The sequence below is a fragment of the Myxine glutinosa genome, chromosome 3, assembly GCF_964187855.1.
Source record: "Myxine glutinosa chromosome 3, kmMyxGlut1.1, whole genome shotgun sequence".
Classification (NCBI taxonomy): Eukaryota; Metazoa; Chordata; class Myxini; order Myxiniformes; family Myxinidae; genus Myxine; species Myxine glutinosa.
The window spans coordinates 217,652,303-217,670,769 of NC_136263.1; the positions used below are offsets into that span (position 1 = coordinate 217,652,303).

An 18,467-nucleotide genomic window follows, 5' to 3' on the forward strand; every position below is an offset into this window, starting at 1 on the left:
TCTGCTGCGGTGTACTACTACAACCCACATCGACTGAAATCTGCTGCGGTGTACTACTACAACCCACATCGACTGAAATCTGTTGCGGTGTACTACTACAACCCACATCGACTGAAATCTGCTGCGGTGTACTACTACAATCCACATCGACTGAAATCTGTTGCGGTGTACTACTACAACCCACATCGACTGAAATCTGCTGTGGTGTACTACTACAATCCACATCGACTGAAATCTGCTGCGGTGTACTACTACAATCCACATCGACTGAAATCTGCTGTGGTGTACTACTACAATCCACATCGACTGAAATCTGCTGCGGTGTACTACTACAATCCACATCGACTGAAATCTGCTGTGGTGTACTACTACAATCCACATCGACTGAAATCTGCTGTGGTGCGCTACTACAATCCACATCGACTGAAATCTGCTGCGGTGATCTACTACAATCTACTAGAAACACCCGTTTCCTTGAAGGAGCGGCAAGAGAGTGCTTTTTAGTCGGACAACTTCTGGGAGTTTGATGTATAATTATTTATCAACACCATGCAGTTTCAAGTTATTCTGTCCAGCCGTTTATTTTACTAAGGTTTTCAACAGAGATTCCTCTATCATCTCTTCTTATTCTACATAATAGTACGCAAAAAGTGCATGGCTATCTATGTAATAATACATAGATTTTGAGTCATTAAAAACACTACAAATCCAGGGGTGTGGCTTAGCAGTTTCCAGGCAATCTACACGTACTCAATGACAACTTGGCTTTGGAAGATAATGTATTTTCCATTCCCAATCAGCTTGCTAACGCTTGCCAAGCCAGCCGTTCCTTATTAACCGTTTCAATGGAGTGTGTTATTTCCGTAGACTCGGTAATCAGCACAAAGTACGAGAAACAAGTGGGTTTATTCGCATCATGCGATCTCCACTGCGCATGCGCTCCCCCTCCAAACCAAACCACCCCCAATACCACATCATCAACTTCTGTACCAAACAGATCACGGGTGCCAGATTAAGCACCATACACAGCAGAGTGCTTGCTTGAGAGAGGAGGGAGGGAGAAATAGGGGGGAGAGAGGCGTGGGAGATAGAGGGGTGGGATATAGAGAGGTGGAAGAGAGAGGCGGGGAGAGTGAGGTGGAGGAGGTGGGAAAGCGAGATGGGGGAAAGAGAGAGAAAGTGAGGTGTTGCAAGTCGCATGCATTTTGCCATTCCACATGTGCTTGGCTCGCTCAAAAGCAACGGCCTTTGTTGCAGGAGCTAATTGGCCATTAGCGACCCGGTTGGATGCTGCGTTCACCCCTAAGAGCCATTTGGCGGCGGCGAGGTTCGCTGCATGCTTGTAATGTAGACGGCGAGCTTCCCAGTGGTGATTGAAGACAGAACCCTTCAGTACGCCGACCGGAAGGACCAAATGACGGCATCCGGCTATGGAAGGCTGGTGGGGGCAGGTGAAGCGACTCCCCACCAATCAGGGTCCAGAGTCCACCCACTGACCTTTGAGAATGCTGGTGAGGATCTACGGCCCACCAATCAGAGCCTGGAGAACTTTCTTGAACAGCCCCCACCCTCACCAGGGACTTACTAAAAAGCCCTCGGGTGCAGGGTTCGTGTTCTCTCGTTGTCTCTGTCTCTCTCTCTTGCCTGCCTTATTGCCGACTGCCCGTTGCCTGCTTGTTGTTTGCGTTGGTGCCTGCCCTTTGCGTGTTGCTTTCATTGGTGACTTGAGCTAGGAGTCTTGGGGTGGAGGAGCACTGACCAGATTAGGGGCCAAAACGCATACACTATACTGCTACACCTTTACACCCCACCAGTATTTTCTCTCCATTTACTCCCATTCCCTTAGCGTTGGGTTACAGAATGACTGGTCCCGTCCGCTAAGCGGGAGGCCATGTACATTCCCTACGTTTGTTTTCCCCTCCGTGAATGTCTGATGTGGTGCCCTGTTTTGTTTAATAGTAGTTGTAGTAATAAGGCTTAGGTTAAGGTTCTGCTTCTCGTCCGTTTTTCTTTGCCGTTTCTAAGTTTTGCTGTATGCTTCATGTCAACGACTGCTTGTAAATATTGATTTACCTTTCCCCATTGTCCCCCTTGCGTGCACCCTCCCTTCCCCTGGCCATTGAAGCATTGAGTCCCTCGTCCCATTCTGCATGATCCCTGTGCTTGTAAAAACCTGTAAATAAATCCTTTGTTGACATTTTCCTTTCCATCTGTTCGTGCATGCCTTTTCTTTCATTGATCCAGCGCTGTTCGCACCTCGCGTAAGCGAGAGCTCATTCCCGCGTAATTGGCTCATTAGCACCGGCGGGTATCAAGCGGGAGCTCAGCCGCCTTAATTACCAACTAAAATAAGATTGGTATATGCCAGAGGGTATGTTCCTCGATTGGAAAAAAAGTCACGTTGTACAGGTTAAGTGTCAGATGGTTTGACCCTGATATCGTGCAATGGACCAATTGGTGCCCGTAGTTGCTTAGCAACCTGCCAAGGTACGAAGGTATTCGTGCGCGGCATCCTCAGGTCAGGTAAGTCCGGGTAGAACGAGGGATTCCTTTCCCCCACCCACCCGTAGTACACCCAATATATCTGGAGAAGTGTCGGTGTGTTTAGTCGCTGTAAGTGTTGTCGCTCTGGCAGGGAAAATGGCCTTAAAATGCCTATTGTTGTTGTTGTTGTCAGTGTGTTTGTTGGGCTTCTATGTAATCCTGAAACGCTGGATGTAACAAGTTGAAAACCGGTGGTTTTACTCGGGAGGTTTTGGGTGGTAAAATGTAATTCATAGCCTGGGATGTTTGGGTGTGGGGGTAGGGATGTTGGGGTGTGGGGGTAGGGGTGTTGGGGGATTGGGGGAGAGCGGCGAGAGAGGGGAGGTGACGTCAATTCTCTCTATGTAAATGGTGTCCCCCAAGTGGCCTGTACGTATATGTTCATTTTCTACTTCATTCCTGAAAATCAGAGCCGAAGGCCATATAACCACAGTCATACACGATCATCGACAAATGATGTCCTCAACTATGTAATGTAGAAGCATCATGAGCACATGCTTGACCACCGGAGCCCCGTGGGGCTATTAATCCACTCTATATTCGACAATCTACAAATTGTACAAGTATCTAAACATCATAAAAATGGGGGAATTGACCGTTTCATAAGAAGGATTTTTTTTGCTTGCTATAATAATCATGCAGAATAAATCTAAGATGTATTTTTTACCTCAGGCAAAGTTGCTGGAACAGAAGCTGCTGCAAGAGGAGCAGAAGAAGACGCTGGGGTCTTGCTACTATTGGCTCCTGCAGTGATCACACATATGGCCTCATCCGGTTTTGATTCCTCCTCCACCTGCTTGGTTTCAACACCAGTGGAATGTGTTAAGACCTGCAGCACCTGAGAGGGAATCACAGAATCAAGACGAAAACGGCACACGGCAGAGAGCACACCTCAGTAGTAGAGGAATGTTGGTTCTGAGACAAGACTATCTTCGCTGGACCACTCACATACACTCGCTTGCGCTCGTTCAACTCATTTTCGCGAGCTCACCTGCTCAATGACTTATCTCAAAACCAACATTCCTCTCGTACTTGTGGGTGGGGTTGATTATTACTGATGGTATTTCACATTATTTACACCATACTAACATTTTCACATTAAACTCATATGGAGAGACAATGAATATCTGTTCAATGATGAAGAGGACAATGATTTTATTTCTACTGAACAATGATATTGGTAAGTTTAATGTTGTATTTCAGTCTGTTCCGAATAGGATGACAGTCTCATACATCATTAATTGTTAAATGAAAAACCTTGTATATTCATAATTGTTTAACGTTTTCTTCTTACAGCATTTCAAACTCACTCATAGAGCAGTCCAATTGTGAGTTCAATGGTCTATTCCAGGAATGGAAACATTTGAATGAGGTTCTGATGGAATTCAAATCAGTCTGCCAAAAGTTCCACAATGAGTTATTGGACTGTTTTAATGACCTACCTCTGAAATGGAAACCCCAGATTATTTCAACAAATCCTGATACTCCCAACGTTGAAAACCTACAGGCATTATTTGAACAATTATGCAAAAGGTATTATTGTAAATAATAAAACACACTGGTGTGAAATGTGGGGTGTCCCAATGTTTGCGTGTTCTCTTGAACCTCTGTGTATGTTCTTTTCCAGCATCAAACACGATGTCAACCAACAATATGCAATGTGTTCACTTTAATACCAATCGACCAACAGAAGATACCCCAGGTAATTATTTATTTATCTCTCTGCATGATACTAACACAAACCTGCACGACTTAGGTTTGAATCTCGACATAGCGATAAACTCTCCGCCATGTGTTTCACAGGCAGGGTAATTCATCAATGTGTGTGCCGTCCCTCGGATGGATGTTGAACTGGGAAACCCGTCTGCTAGGAGGGGTTGGTGGCTGTTAAAGAGCAACAAAACTCTCTGCCTGATAGCTCAGAGGTCAGAATGGAATGTTTGTAAAGTTTACCAAGGATCAAATATTTACCAATGTTTTGTTTTGGTGTGGGTTTTACGGGTTAAGAAAAACCAACACACCTTTGCGGTGTACCAGCAGGAGATAAAGGCAGAGATGACTCATCCTCGGCAAACGGAGGAACAAACGTTTTCACCAAACCAGGATTGTATCATGATTTTAATGTATAATATAATATATGTTTTATTGAGTATTAATAATGTTTGTTTTACTTACAATTATTTGATTATTAATTATAAAAAGAGAATAAAGGAGGGCAGGAAAGGGAAGGTGTGCCCCTACCACGATCCACCCCCTCCCTCATCCTATCCCGTTCCCCTTCCCCATGTGTGTGGGGAAGGGTGGGAGATGGGATGAAGGACGGGGTGGGTCAAGGGTGGGGGTGCACGGAGGGTTGGGGGATGGTGGGGTATATGGGTGTGGTGTGTGGGTGTGCCATGTGGGTGGAGACAACAAGGGGCGGAGTGAAAATATTTTATTAGTTTTGTTTTTTCTTTTAATTATATGCTTTTTTCAAATATTAATTTTTTTCTTTTAATTTCTCATCTTTGTCTTTTGTAATTCTAAGGCATCAAATGAACGCAACATTTCTTCTCCATTCATATCATACAATTTGTAAGTCGAAGGAACGATATCCATTACGTCAACAATTAAAAAAAGTTCATTAGTCCATCTCTTTGTATAACCTTTCTCAAAGAGTGATTTCCAACAATATATTCTTACTCGTGGGGTCACCCGTGGGAATCGCACGGGCATGGACGAATGGACGTGTGTGACATTTGGACATCCTCATTGAGATGCTGCACATTTAGTTTTACAAAATGGTTACTGCCAATTTATCAGATCCACAAATGATGTAATCTACACAATTTATTTACTTCTGATTACATATGAATGCATGTGCGTGCACATGGGAAATACAGTTTGAAATGTGTCACTACATCTCATGTAAAATGTGACTTCTTCTTCTTTCGTGTATCATCAGACGGCCAGCTCAGTGTCGTGCAGCCATGCCCTCGTCTCTGGTCCTACGTCGAAGAGGCCGGCTTCTGAAGGTGGTCTGTATAGGGGGCAGGTGGTAATTATGTGTCGGCAGTCTGCTCAGGCCCGCCGCACTCGCACGGGGCGCTATCTGCCAGGCCCCACATCTTCAGCGATGATTTGAAGCGGCCGACCCCCGTACGTAGACGGTTCAGCAAGGTCCATTGCAGGCGTGGTAGGTCTTCTCCTACGACGCCACCTCCTGGGTCCCAGATGTAGCGGTGGATGCGGGTGGGCCCGGCCATTTCCCACACGTGCTTCCAAGATGCCGCCAGCCATGCGCTTCTAGACAGGTCCTCAGGGATAGAAATGAGCATCTCTTGTGCCGCCTTGTTGTAGGGATGGCGGGACTTGAGTCTGCTTGGAGGCGCCACTATCGTTGTGGTGTTGTGCAGGATGTGTGTCGTGTTTCTCGGCATTCCTTGCCAGGGCGAGGGTAGCAGCCTCCCGTCGGAGGCCGGCTGGGGCGATTCCCGCTAGGACTGGCAGATGGAATGCCGGGGTGGGCTTCAAGCAACCAGCTACAATGCGGAGGGCGTTGTTAATGGCAACATCAACCTTTCTCAGGGGTGGGCTTCTGCTCCAGGCTGGGGCACAGTATTCGGCTGCAGAGAAGACCAGGGCTTGCGTGGATATTCGTAGGGTCTTGGCGGAGGCTCCCCAGGTCGTACCAGCAAGACGTCGGATAAGCGAGACCCTTGATGTCACCTTGGCCTTAACTTCTTCTCGGTGTTGCTTGAAGAAATTGAGAGAGAGGAAGACTTTTTGCTTCTCTGTATCCGATCTAGGCGTACACCGAGGTACTTTGGGGCTTGCTGGAACTCCAGGCATTTGTTGTCAACGAACACGTCCAGTTCCCTTTTTGCTTCTCTGTTGTTAAGATGGTATGTTGTTAAGATGGTCAAGATGGAGTGTTGTTAAGATGGTTGTTAAAATGTGACTTCAAGAGCTCAAATCTTCTCCCTCCCACATCACGCACACTGCACCGGGTAGTGGGTCACGCACGGGGGAGAGGGTCACGCACGGGGGAGTGGTTCATGCACGGGGGAGTGGGTCAAGCATGGGGGGGTGGGTCACGCATGGAGGGGTGGTTCATGCACGGAGGAGTGGGTCACACACACACACACACACAAGGGGGGAGTGGGTCACACACACACAGGGGGGTGGGGGGGGGGAGTGGGTCACACACACACAGGGGGGGGGGGGGGAGAGGGTCACACACACCCGTACGTAGACAGGTATATGTTTTATTGAGGGGGGGGGGGGGGGGGGGAGAGAGGGTCACACACACCCACACACATCTCGTTTTTTCATTTCTGTTCCTCACAATTCTATCCCGCTCTTTCATTCACAGACACAGACACAGACACAGACACACACACACACACACACACACACACACACACACACACACACACACACTTAATTAATTGTACAGTATCGGTTGTTCCTAAACTTAAATAATTTAAAGGATTGTTGTAAATGATGTTAATTTTACAACATCCCATATTCAACTTTATTTAAATTTTAAACCTCAAACATAGTTCCTCCACCTAAAGCAAGAACCTTAACCCGTAAGCAACTGACTAGTTTCCCGACTGCATGGATCATCAGCTGGGCACCGTTCTTCCTCGAGGTTTCAATCCTTTCAGCCCAGGACCTCTCCACACGGCGGATCCACAACCTCGATCATGGATCCACATCAATTGATGGTAAATCAGTGGATCCACAACCTCAGTTGCGTCCAGGCAGTCAGTCAACTCATCAATGCAACATCACTTATTCCAACTTTACTTGCAATAGGATTTAATGTGTTATCATATATTTATGACTTTCCTTACACACTCGATAATATGATAATATCATTAAATCATTCACATCTTACCCTTAAACACATCAATCGACCAAACAGCATGACCACACCACCTACCTTTTGATCAAACTGCACTTCGAATGTTCAAACTGTCATTTATAACGGTTTTTGGCATGGTGCCGTATCCTAGCAACCACTGATTCCTAGCAACATTAATTTGTAGTATATTTAATCATTATATTGTACTGTATTTACATAAATATCTCATGAATAATATTATATTGCACTGTACTTGTATTATATTGTACTGTAATATAATATTATATTGTACACTTCGAATGTTCAAACTGTCATTTATAATGGTTTTTGGCATGCTGTCGTATCCTAGCAACCACTGATTCCTACCAACATTGATTTGTAGTATATTTAATTATTATATTGTACTGTATTTACAAAAAGATCTCATGAATAATATTTTTAATATTCGTATTGTATTTCACTAATTCGATTTGGTGTCGTTTTGTGATTTTAAAGAAAACTTGTTTCAATCTACCAACTGCAGCCCCCTGTGCTAACATAGTCTGACTAGTTGTTGTAATTTATTGACCAGTTCAGAGCTGTGTGTGGTTGCTCTCACAGTCCAAATTATTTAACCTGCAACCGTACCATAAAATAGCTTTTTGGGAATGTTGCTGTCTAAGAAAGGCATTCTAAACAAACAAAAACAAACACACACACACACACACACACACACACACACACACACACACACACACGAGTGGGTCTCTCACACACACACAGGGGAGTGGGTCACACACACACGGGGGGTGGGGGGTGGGGGAGTGGGTCACACACATGGGAGGGGGGGGGGAGGAGTGGGTCACACACACACACACGGGGGAGTGGGTCACACACACACGGCAGGGGGAGGTGGGGGGAGTGGGTCACACACACACACACACACACACACACACACACACACACACACACACACACACACACACACACACACACACACACACACACGGAAGCTCGTGCGAAAACAATTTTTTTTTAAATTAAAGATATCACGATTTTATTTCCTGCAGCTAGGAAACGCATCTTCTTTGGGCGGTGTATGAATGAATGAATGAATGAATGATCGTTTTAAGGCCATTTTTCCCTGCTAGAGCAGGGGTTAGCCTTGCGGGCCCCATGACAATCATGGTGCCCTGTTTGAGGCAATGTTTTTATGGCCGGATGCCCTTCCTGATGCCATCCCTTGGTCGCCTCTTACGATGCGCAGGGATACGGTGCACCTATTCTAAACCGGGGTACACACCGGGATCTTCTTTGGGCGGTGTATAATCGCTCCAAATGAAACAGGCATTACCTGGTTCCCATTGCTTGAGTTGCAATCAAAATGTCCCTTTGTTTCTTCAAAAAGAAATTTATGATCGAAGACGTGTTGATTCAGTGTTAAAATGCACATCTGAAGCCAATTGTAGGTCTATGGAGCCCATGACTCTTCTTCATTTTAAAACAAGAATGTATCAAAAACACGCATGGTGACATCATCGGACTCGCACCGCAATGATTAATCTTCAACAATATATACGATACAACAATACGATACTTCATCCGGATTCATTACAGCTGCTCTTGTATATGTTTGCTGAGCACACATTAGTAGTATAAGATGAGGAGTTCTGGGGCAGAGAAGGTAGATAAGAAATATTTAATTAAATAATTATTTTAAAATTTATTTATTTATTTAATTTCCGATTTTCATGATTTTCCCAAATTTCCGAAACTTCAGGATTTAAAAAAATTATTTCCAAAATTCCCGATTTTCCGATTTTCCCGATTTGTCATTTTCACGATTTTCCCAAAATTTCCAAAATGTCTAAAATTTCCCAAATTTCAGATTTTCTGATTTTCTCAATTTTTTCACAATTTTGCCATTTTCATGATTTGTCCATTAGGGGTTCTGGGCCATTGCAGACGGGCCACACCCCCCGAATCAAAACGCGAATTATTTAATTAATTATAACCACCAATTTTTTAACCATACGGTTAAAAAATATTTTACGAACATTGGTATGTTGTAAGTTTGTGAACATTTGTGAATATTTGTGGCAGCGAATGTGAGCCCCCACGGAGGGCAAGCAAGAACCCCGGTATAATCCGCGGGTCATGCGGTCGGTAGCCCTCCATATAGGAACTCTCGTCTCTCACCCCTTACAATTACAAACTATCCCTTTAAGTAAGAAATTGATTTTTAGTTTAAAGAAATACAGTGAAACCTTGACTTACGAGTTTAAATCGTTCTGTGACCGAGCTCGTAACTCAATTTGCTCGTTTCTCAAATTAAATTTTCCCATTAAAATGCATTGAAATGCTATTAATCCGTTCCAGCCCGCCAAAAACCACACCAATTTTTTTTTAAATATACAGTATAAATAAAAATATCTCGCGCTTTATATTTCACCTGTATGCAGCATACAAGTTGGCAGGATGGCCTGGACTGGAGGTACGCACACTTGACTCTAAACTGTCCAGCCTGGGTTTGAATCCCGACCCAGCTATAACCTGTCATGGGTGAATCACAGGCAGGGTGATTCATCAATGTGTGTACCGCTAAACTGGGCGCCCCGTTTGCGTCCCATTAGTTGTTGGATGTTAAGGATCTCACCGTGTTTTCCACAAAGAGAAGGCGAGCTATCGCCGGCACTCTGAACAAGTTGTGGCCTGGCATGCTCTTCTCCTCTGCCGTTATATACGTCCTCCTCGGCATCTTTTTCCAGAAGAGCCCTGTCTCGTCACAGTTGAAGATTTGCTGGGGGATGTATCCTTCGGCTTCTATCAGTTCGGCAAAAGTTATAATAAAATCTAACCAAAATGTTAATAAACATTTAAATATTTAAACATTAAAACATTTAAAACATTAAAAATTTTAATAAAAATAACCAAAATGCGAAAACAAAGCAGCAGCGATATACGGCAGAGATGCTTGCACGGCAAGATAACCACGTGACCGGAACCCACCTGGTGGCGGGTGGCGTAAGCTCCAAAATAACCAAAATGCGAAAACAAAGCAGCAGCGATATACGGCAGAGATGCTTGCACGGCAAGATAACCACGTGACCGGAACCCACCTGGTGGCGGGTGGCGTAAGCTCCAAAATAACCAAAATGCGAAAACAAAGCAGCAGCGATATACGGCAGAGATGCTTGCACGGCAAGATAACCACATGACCGGAACCCAACTGGTGGCGGGTGGCGTAAGCTCCAAAATAACCAAAATGCGAAAACAAAGCAGCAGCGATATACGGCAGAGATGCTTGCACGGCAAGATAACCACGTGACCGGAACCCACCTGGTGGCGGGTGGCGTAAGCTCCAAAATAACCAAAATGCGAAAACAAAGCAGCAGCGATATACGGCAGAGATGCTTGCATGGCAAGATAACCACGTGACCGGAACCCACCTGGTGGCGGGTGGCGTAAGCTCCAAAATAACCAAAATGTGAAAACAAAGCAGCAGCGATATACGGCAGAGATGCTTGCACGGCAAGATAACCACGTGACCGGAACCCACTTGGTGGCGGGTGGCGTAAGCTCGTAACTCAGATCTCGGCTCGCATCTCAAAGCAATAAACCGCCCGAGCGACGGCTCGTATCTCGGAAAACTCGTAAGTTGGTGCACTCGTAAGTCAAGGTTTCACTGTACTTCTCTTATATAAAATATATATGGTGTTAACTTATCTGAATTTTGATTTCAAGAATCTTATTTTTGAAGAACCAAAGTATTACAACAACAATGGATTTATTTATGATCGTATTATGATTAAATATAATTACAATCATACTCACGCACAAAGTAGCATTAGGAAACTGTTTATCGAAACACCAACATTGTTTTCGCGGGGTATTAAAGTGAATGTAAATAATGCCAAGGACCGTAGAGCTGAATCATATTCGCTACGTCTTGTTATGCATAACTCCCAAATGCCCATGATGACGGAGGAAGCAAAAACAATAGAATCGTTTGAAGAAATTCTTAGCGCAGTTAAAACACATCTGATGAAAGCCGATGTTATTGAAAAGATGAAAAAGGAAAAGAACAAGTTTATAGGTTTTGTTAATGAACTTAATATATTTTATCGGAAACGTGATGGAGAAATTCCTATTGAGGGCATCCCACCAACAATGTGTCCAAAACGTTTAACCAAATATGAAAAGTGCAGGGAAGAGGACAAACCCCCCGAAATTCTGACTTCGTTTTATGATAACAACATCAATGAAGAATCATGCCTCGAAGATCATCGTATTGAACCAGAGAAATTGATGAACGCAAAATGTAAAGTTGTTTGCACTATTGAGATAGCAAATGTTTTTATCGGTGCTGTGGGTCCATCCATTCAATTGAAAGTAAATGATGTTGTTGTCCAATAACTATTTAAGAAAACAAACAGACTCATGATTAATATTAACAATCTTACGCCCCAAAATGAAATTACGGAAGTAGCAGCAGCGTGTATGTATATATAATATAAAAGATAAATAATATGAAAAGTATATAATTAAATTTACATGGTAGGTTGTGGGTAAGTTGTAGTTAAAATTATAGAAATACAACATTTATGTTACATTTCTTTTACAATAATATGTAAAATAAAAGTTAATATTTTTATTGGAGTACATAAAATGGATGAACCCATTTTCAAAATATTTCAAGATATATTCAACTCAATTAGACGGTTGGTTGAGTCACTTCTAATATGTATACACAATTATAATAGGGATAACACACAGGATGAATGACTAAACGGTAAATTTTTAGTTGGTTTATATAAAATGGATGATTTTTTACCTGTTTGGGAAAGTAAGATAAAATTTAATAATAATACGAACCTCCAAAATTCATTAAGATGTCCAATAGTTGGTTCAAGCAGCTGTGGGAAAACCTGTTTGCTTTTAAAGATGCTCCTTACCCCAGATTTTTTAGACGATGAAAATTTAATAATTTTCACAAGGTCAAGTTTTCGGCCAGAGCATCAACTACTATCACAAGGTTTTAATGCGGGGCTTAAAAAAGAAGATATAATCGGGTTATTTAAACATCAACACAAACTAAATGATTATAACATTGAAGATATAATACAACTATTTTGTGATACTCCACAAAAAGGTAAAAAGAAATCAAAACCCACATCGTTTATACCTATAAATTGTATTCTCAGCAATAATACGGATGATATACCTTTACCCCAAAATTTAGATGAAACAAAAAAGAATCTTGTTATCTTTGACGATTGTGTTAATGAGAGAAACCAAATGGTTATGGACAGTTACTATACAAGGGGGCGACATTCTTCCTGTAATTGCATTTATCTCAGCCAGTCATACTTTAAACTTCCTCGCTGCTCAATAAGAAACAATGATAATACTTTTATTTTATTCAAACTCAATGCAATAGATATAAATAATTTTTGGAGAGATAATTGTTCTACATTATGTAGAAAAAGGAATGGGTGAAACATACGGCTGAAAAATTGAAACATACGGCTGAAAAATATAAATATATCGTTGTTAAAGAAGATGATATAATAACCAATAATTTTCTCGGTTAAATAAAATGAATGCCGAAGAATGAGCAAGAAAATTTAAGGAATATAATCAATTACTTTCAAAAGTTGTTAAACAACAGGAGGGGATAAAGAAGAAATGGAGACAAAAGCTATTAGGTGAAGATGTATTTGAAAGAAAACAAGAGAAGTTTATTATACCTATTTTAAAATATTCTGAACAAAAGGCGGTTTCGTTTCAAGTTCCCGCGATAACATATACTCCCAAACAACATCAAGAGTTAGCAGATTTGAGACAAGAGGCAGAGCAAGAGCTAGGAGTTATAGAAGCATGCCAACAACTTGAGAAGATAAATCATCCTCCTAAATATGTTGTGGACGCTATTCTAAACACTGAATATTCACCACGTTCAATAACCAAAACAGGTCTCATTTATATAGGACAAGGAAATCAGTTTTACCTTGTTAACGAAACGGTAAAGATAGTTAATGATAACTTGACATTCTTAAATCCTGACAGACCTCCTATTAGATTAACTCCCAGATTAATGTTTCTTCTTACAAAAGCGAGGTATGCTAATTCAGAATATTTTGAGGAACCACTGGATATGGAAAATGTGGAAGATAGGGTATACTGTGTATATATTGATTTGCTAAGCGCACTTGATTATGGGGGTTCTGTTGTAAGTAAAGGTAAGAAGAATGCGAAGGAAAAAGATATTCTTAATGTTTTAGATGGGCTTGGAATGAGTTCAGGCTCTGGTGTTAGTTTTCTTCCGAGTGACTCATCACAATTCGTTAATAGATTATTACTGCTGTTAGGCAGTAAGGAGGCGGGAAACAACAATTGTTTTAATGAGACGTCAACCATTCTAGATCAGTTGATGAATAGGAAAATAATTAAAAAATGTCAATACAAAGATATTTTGTCACATATATAAATGAGAAGCACAACTCTTAGATTTGATTTTACAGCGAGTGTAGTGTATATATGTTGCTTCTGGGACACTCATTTTCCCATTGACTTACATGTTAATTTTCCTCTTAACCTTATTGCCCATTAACACCTCTATTTCTCCCACCCTAATCTTTATGAACCTTTTGTCTATAGTACCTATCCTTAATGTTGTTCATTAGACCACTCAAACACTACAAATATTTGTTTTCCCTTATAGACCTATAATCCTTCTTTTACATATCATCTGGCAGATTATCTTTGACCCACTCAAACATCGACCCATTCACTTACATGTTAATTTTCCTCTCACCTCTTTACGAACCTTTTAGCCTTTTGACATACTCTTATTCTCAATGTTGTTCATTAAACCACTCAAACAATGATTCCCCCTTGGTCTTATGGTACTCTTACTATCAATGATCCCGAGTAGACCACTCAAACATCGATCCTACAAATATTTGTTTATGTGTGGGAAATAATTTAATTCTCCTCCAACTTCCTTCACCATCTAATATATTATTAAAGAAGAGGTTTGAGTTTGGTTCTTTTTCAAGATATTTTAACTGAGCTAAGATAAAATGGTAAACCTCCCTCAATGTTCTTGTTTGACCTCCTCCTCTCCCACACACCATTTTTAAATTAAAGTATATATTTTCCTGACAACCATCAAAGTTTTCCGTCCACTCAAAAATATTTCCATCTTTTTTACCCAACTCACCAGTATTTAAATTAATTCTCTTATTTGTTTTGTGAACTTTTTTACCAGTTGCCTTTTTAATAAGTCTTATTTGATATTTTTCACATTCATTATGTTTTTCATTTATATACCATGGCTGATTACACCTCCACTCTTTGGTCTGGTTAATACTTGGTTCGATCATTTATATAATAGTAAAAGGGATGACATTAACCATACTCGAACATTTTCTAATTAATAGCTCACTGTTGAGAAATGACATGTTGTATAAGTTGGATCTCTTCCCGGAATTTTTCATTGTCTTGTTTCCTGTTTTTCACACACGCCTTGAGTTTCCCCGAAACAACGACAGGGCAGTTTAAGTTTCAATTCCCTAAACCCATTATAAAAAGCTGTGTTCAGTTCGTTGTGAAACTCTTGTGATTTGACGAAGATGAGCATCAACTTGTCTTATTCCAGTCTTTCCTCTGATGAAGAATACTCGCCAGGACATTGGTAAGTTTCATTCAGAATTAAACTGGTGATGTGAGCTTTGTATGTGATTAATTTAAATTTATATGACTCATGATATATATTTTTATTACAGCAATGTGAATGACTTTCATGAGGTCCCTCAAGAGTTGTACAACGAACTGAATATAGGTTTGAATAACCTACCTCTGAGATGGAGGGCTCAGAATGAAGACACAGACGAAATTTCTGTACAAAACGACCATCCGAGTCTGACCCTGGTAATTCATTATCCATCTCTCTGAATGGCATCAATAAACGGGAACCAATAAACGGGAGCTGACATTTATTTATTCATTGTCAATATAATACTCTTTCTTTTTTCAAACAGAATACAACACCTGTTGAGATTGATGACCACGGCTATGAGTGGGTCTATTTTGATTTCCCACCATCCTGTGATACCCTAAATTTTCATCTCGACAGCATTGACACCAAACTCAACTTTTTAGAGGTATGTGTATGTGTGTGTGTGTGTGTGGTACACCGTATCCCTACACATCGTAAGAGGCGATTCAGGGTTGGCGTCAGGAAGGGCATTCGGACATACATATATCATTCATATATTCCTTTACTTCACACCTCTCTTGTTTTTAACAGAAAGAGATTCAGAACCTGGAGACATCTGGTGCCTTTGACTTGTGCTGGGAAGAAATTGATGACTTGTGCTGGGAAGAACTTGAATGTATAATACCTCAAGGAAAATGTTTTAGTAATATGAAGATTTTAATGTTTTCACTATTATTTATATATATTTGTTTTGTTTACAATTATTTAATTATTAATTACAAAAAGAGAATAAAGGAGGAGGGAACGGGGGAGGTGCACCCCTGCCAAAGACCCTTCACCCCCCTCATCCCACCCCTCCCCTCCCCTTGTGTGTGTGGGGAAGGTGGGGGTGGGATGAGGGGGGTGAAGGGTCAAGGGTGGGGGTGCACGGAGGGTGGGGGATGATGGGTGTGGTCTGTGTGGGCGGGGTCTGTGTGGGCGGGGTCTGTGTGGGCGTGGCTTATGGTTTTTATTTATTTATTTAATTTTTATTATTATTATTATTACCACTAATTAAATTAGTTAATCTGGGTGGGGTGAATAGAAATGTTGTTTCATGAATTATTAGCTTTGTTTTTTGTAATTCTTGTGAATAAAATGTCCCTAATATTTCTTCCCCATTCATATCATATAATTTGTAAGTCCAAGGGACTGTATCCATTATATCAACAATTTTAAATAATTCATTAGTCTACCTCTTTGTATAACCTTTTTCAAAATGGCTTTTCCATTTGTATATTCTTACAATATCACCAACTTTAAACTTGGGCTTTCTCAAATTAATCTGCTTTTCATATTCTAATTTTGTAAATGTTTCTGATGGTTTTGATTTTGTTGATGAATGAACTGTATTATTGTAATTATCGACAATATTCTGGATTAAATACACCCATTGTTGAGAACCGAGTTGTGTGAATTTTTAATATAATTTCTCTTTTAAAGTACGATTAAAACGCTCAACAACAACTGCCTTTCCTTCATTAAAGGTGCTGTATAATTTAATACCCTCCCCCTTAAGAAATTTCATGAATATTTTGTTATAGAACTCTGTTCCCTCATCGGTCCACAGTTTCTTTGGTTTTCTTTTATCCCTATCAAATATTAGCTTAAATGCTAACATTAAAGTATCACCCCTTTTATTTTTTAAAGGAACAACCCAGGCAAATCTACTCCTCAAATCAATAATGGTTAAAGCATACCTGTATCCCTTATCATTATTTAGTTCGATTAAATCAGCGGACCATATGTGGTCGGTGTATTTAGAATAAACTTTCCTTCTTTTAAACTTTGTGATTATAGGTTTGTGTAATTCATCAGCCAAAAGCTCCTCAGTCTTGATGACATCATTAGAGCCTAATAGTTTTTTGGGGAATAACCAAGACCAAGTTTCAATTAAGCACTTATCATTTTTTTTACAATAAACCTATCAACTTTCTCTCTCAATGTAGGATTTCGTATCAAGGACAAATTATACAACATTTCTCTGTCTGCTTCATGTTTTTCATCCAATGTAGTGGTATTCCCATAAGCAATATTATGCTTCATACAAACTTCATCAACCCTATTTATAGGCTTGGACCAAGGTTTAGTATTGTCAGCCTCATCTAATCTTTTATCCAAGTTTGTTCCTGGACCACAGAAAGAATATCCAGGTAGATGTAGTTCCCCAGGAATTCCAGTTGTTGTAAATTTACTTCCTGACAGAAACTTTTGTATGTCTCCTCCACTTTTAGGAGAGATGAATTGGCACTTTTTAGAGCCACACACTTGACATATTCCTTTTTGATAAACTATTATTTTTAGCTTTAACATAAGAGATATTTTTAGATTTAGTTTTCTTTTTACATTTGAGACAATAACTCATATTTATTTATCAGCAAAAGTCCGACAGAGTATCAAAACCTTTTTGGTTTTCAACATATGCATTTCTATCTTAATTTTTAAAACATAAAGAATCCTTAGGAATGCCTTCACTCTCTCCTCCATTTATTTACAAATAAAACTAACTAAAGTCAATAACACCAACATCATCAACTATATGACCTTTTCCTTCTTCTTCTTCTTCACCACTTTCTCGTTTAAATCTCCTCGCTGAACTCATCTCAACCATTTTTAAAATCATTATCTTAGTAAGAGTCGTTAATTCTTTATTTTCCTCTTCGGTGTGTTGAGATTGATTTATTTGCTGTTATACACTCAATCTTTTACGAATCTCACTGATTTCCATCTTTTTATATTTTTCCTCCCTCTCTTTGCTCCCTTTCCTCCCTCTCCTCCTTCTCCTTTTTCTCCCTCTCCTCCTTCTCCTTTTTCTCCCTCTCCTCTTTCTCCTTTTTCTCCCTCTCTTCCTTCTCTCTTTTCTCCCTTTCCTCCCTCTCCTTTTTCTCCCTCTCCTCCTTCTCCTTTTTCTCCCTCTCCTCCTTCTCCTTTTTCTCCCTCTCTTCCTTCTCTCTTTTCTCCCTTTCCTCCCTCTCCTTTTTCTCCCTCTCCTCCTTCTCCTTTTTCTCCCTCTCCTCCTTCTCCTTTTTCTCCCTCTCCTCCTTCTCCTTTTTCTCCCTCTATTCCTTCTCTCTTTTCTCCCTTTCCTCCCTCTCCTTTTTCTCCCTCTCCTCCTTCTCCTTTTTCTCCCTCTCCTCCTTCTCCTTTTTCTCCCTCTATTCCTTCTCTCTTTTCTCCCTTTCCTCCCTCTCCTTTTTCTCCCTCTCCTCCTTCTCCTTTTTCTCCCTTTTCTCCCTTTCATCCTTCTCCTCCTTCTCCTTTTTCTCCCTTTCCTCCTTCTCCTCCTTCTCTTCTTTAACTCCTTCCTCATCCCTTGCTACCCTTGAGCTT

At 40.9% G+C, this 18,467-nt stretch overlaps 1 protein-coding gene across 15 annotated transcripts in view; it reads right to left on the reverse strand.

Moving 5' to 3' along the window:
• LOC137422867 (interleukin enhancer-binding factor 3) overlaps positions 1-18,467 on the reverse strand; it is a 350,140-nt gene that overhangs the window by 64,390 nt on the left and 267,283 nt on the right. For 8 of the 15 annotated variants that reach the window (XM_078775047.1, XM_078775051.1, XM_068109460.2 and 5 more), the window contains one exon: positions 3,212-3,382. In XM_078775047.1, coding sequence (XP_078631173.1) covers positions 3,212-3,382 — 171 coding nt within the window. Of the gene's footprint in view, positions 1-3,211; positions 3,383-9,827; positions 9,929-10,031; positions 10,199-18,467 lie in introns of those variants that run through there. The other 7 variants (XM_078775056.1, XM_078775050.1, XM_078775054.1 and 4 more) reach the window with 3 other exon arrangements.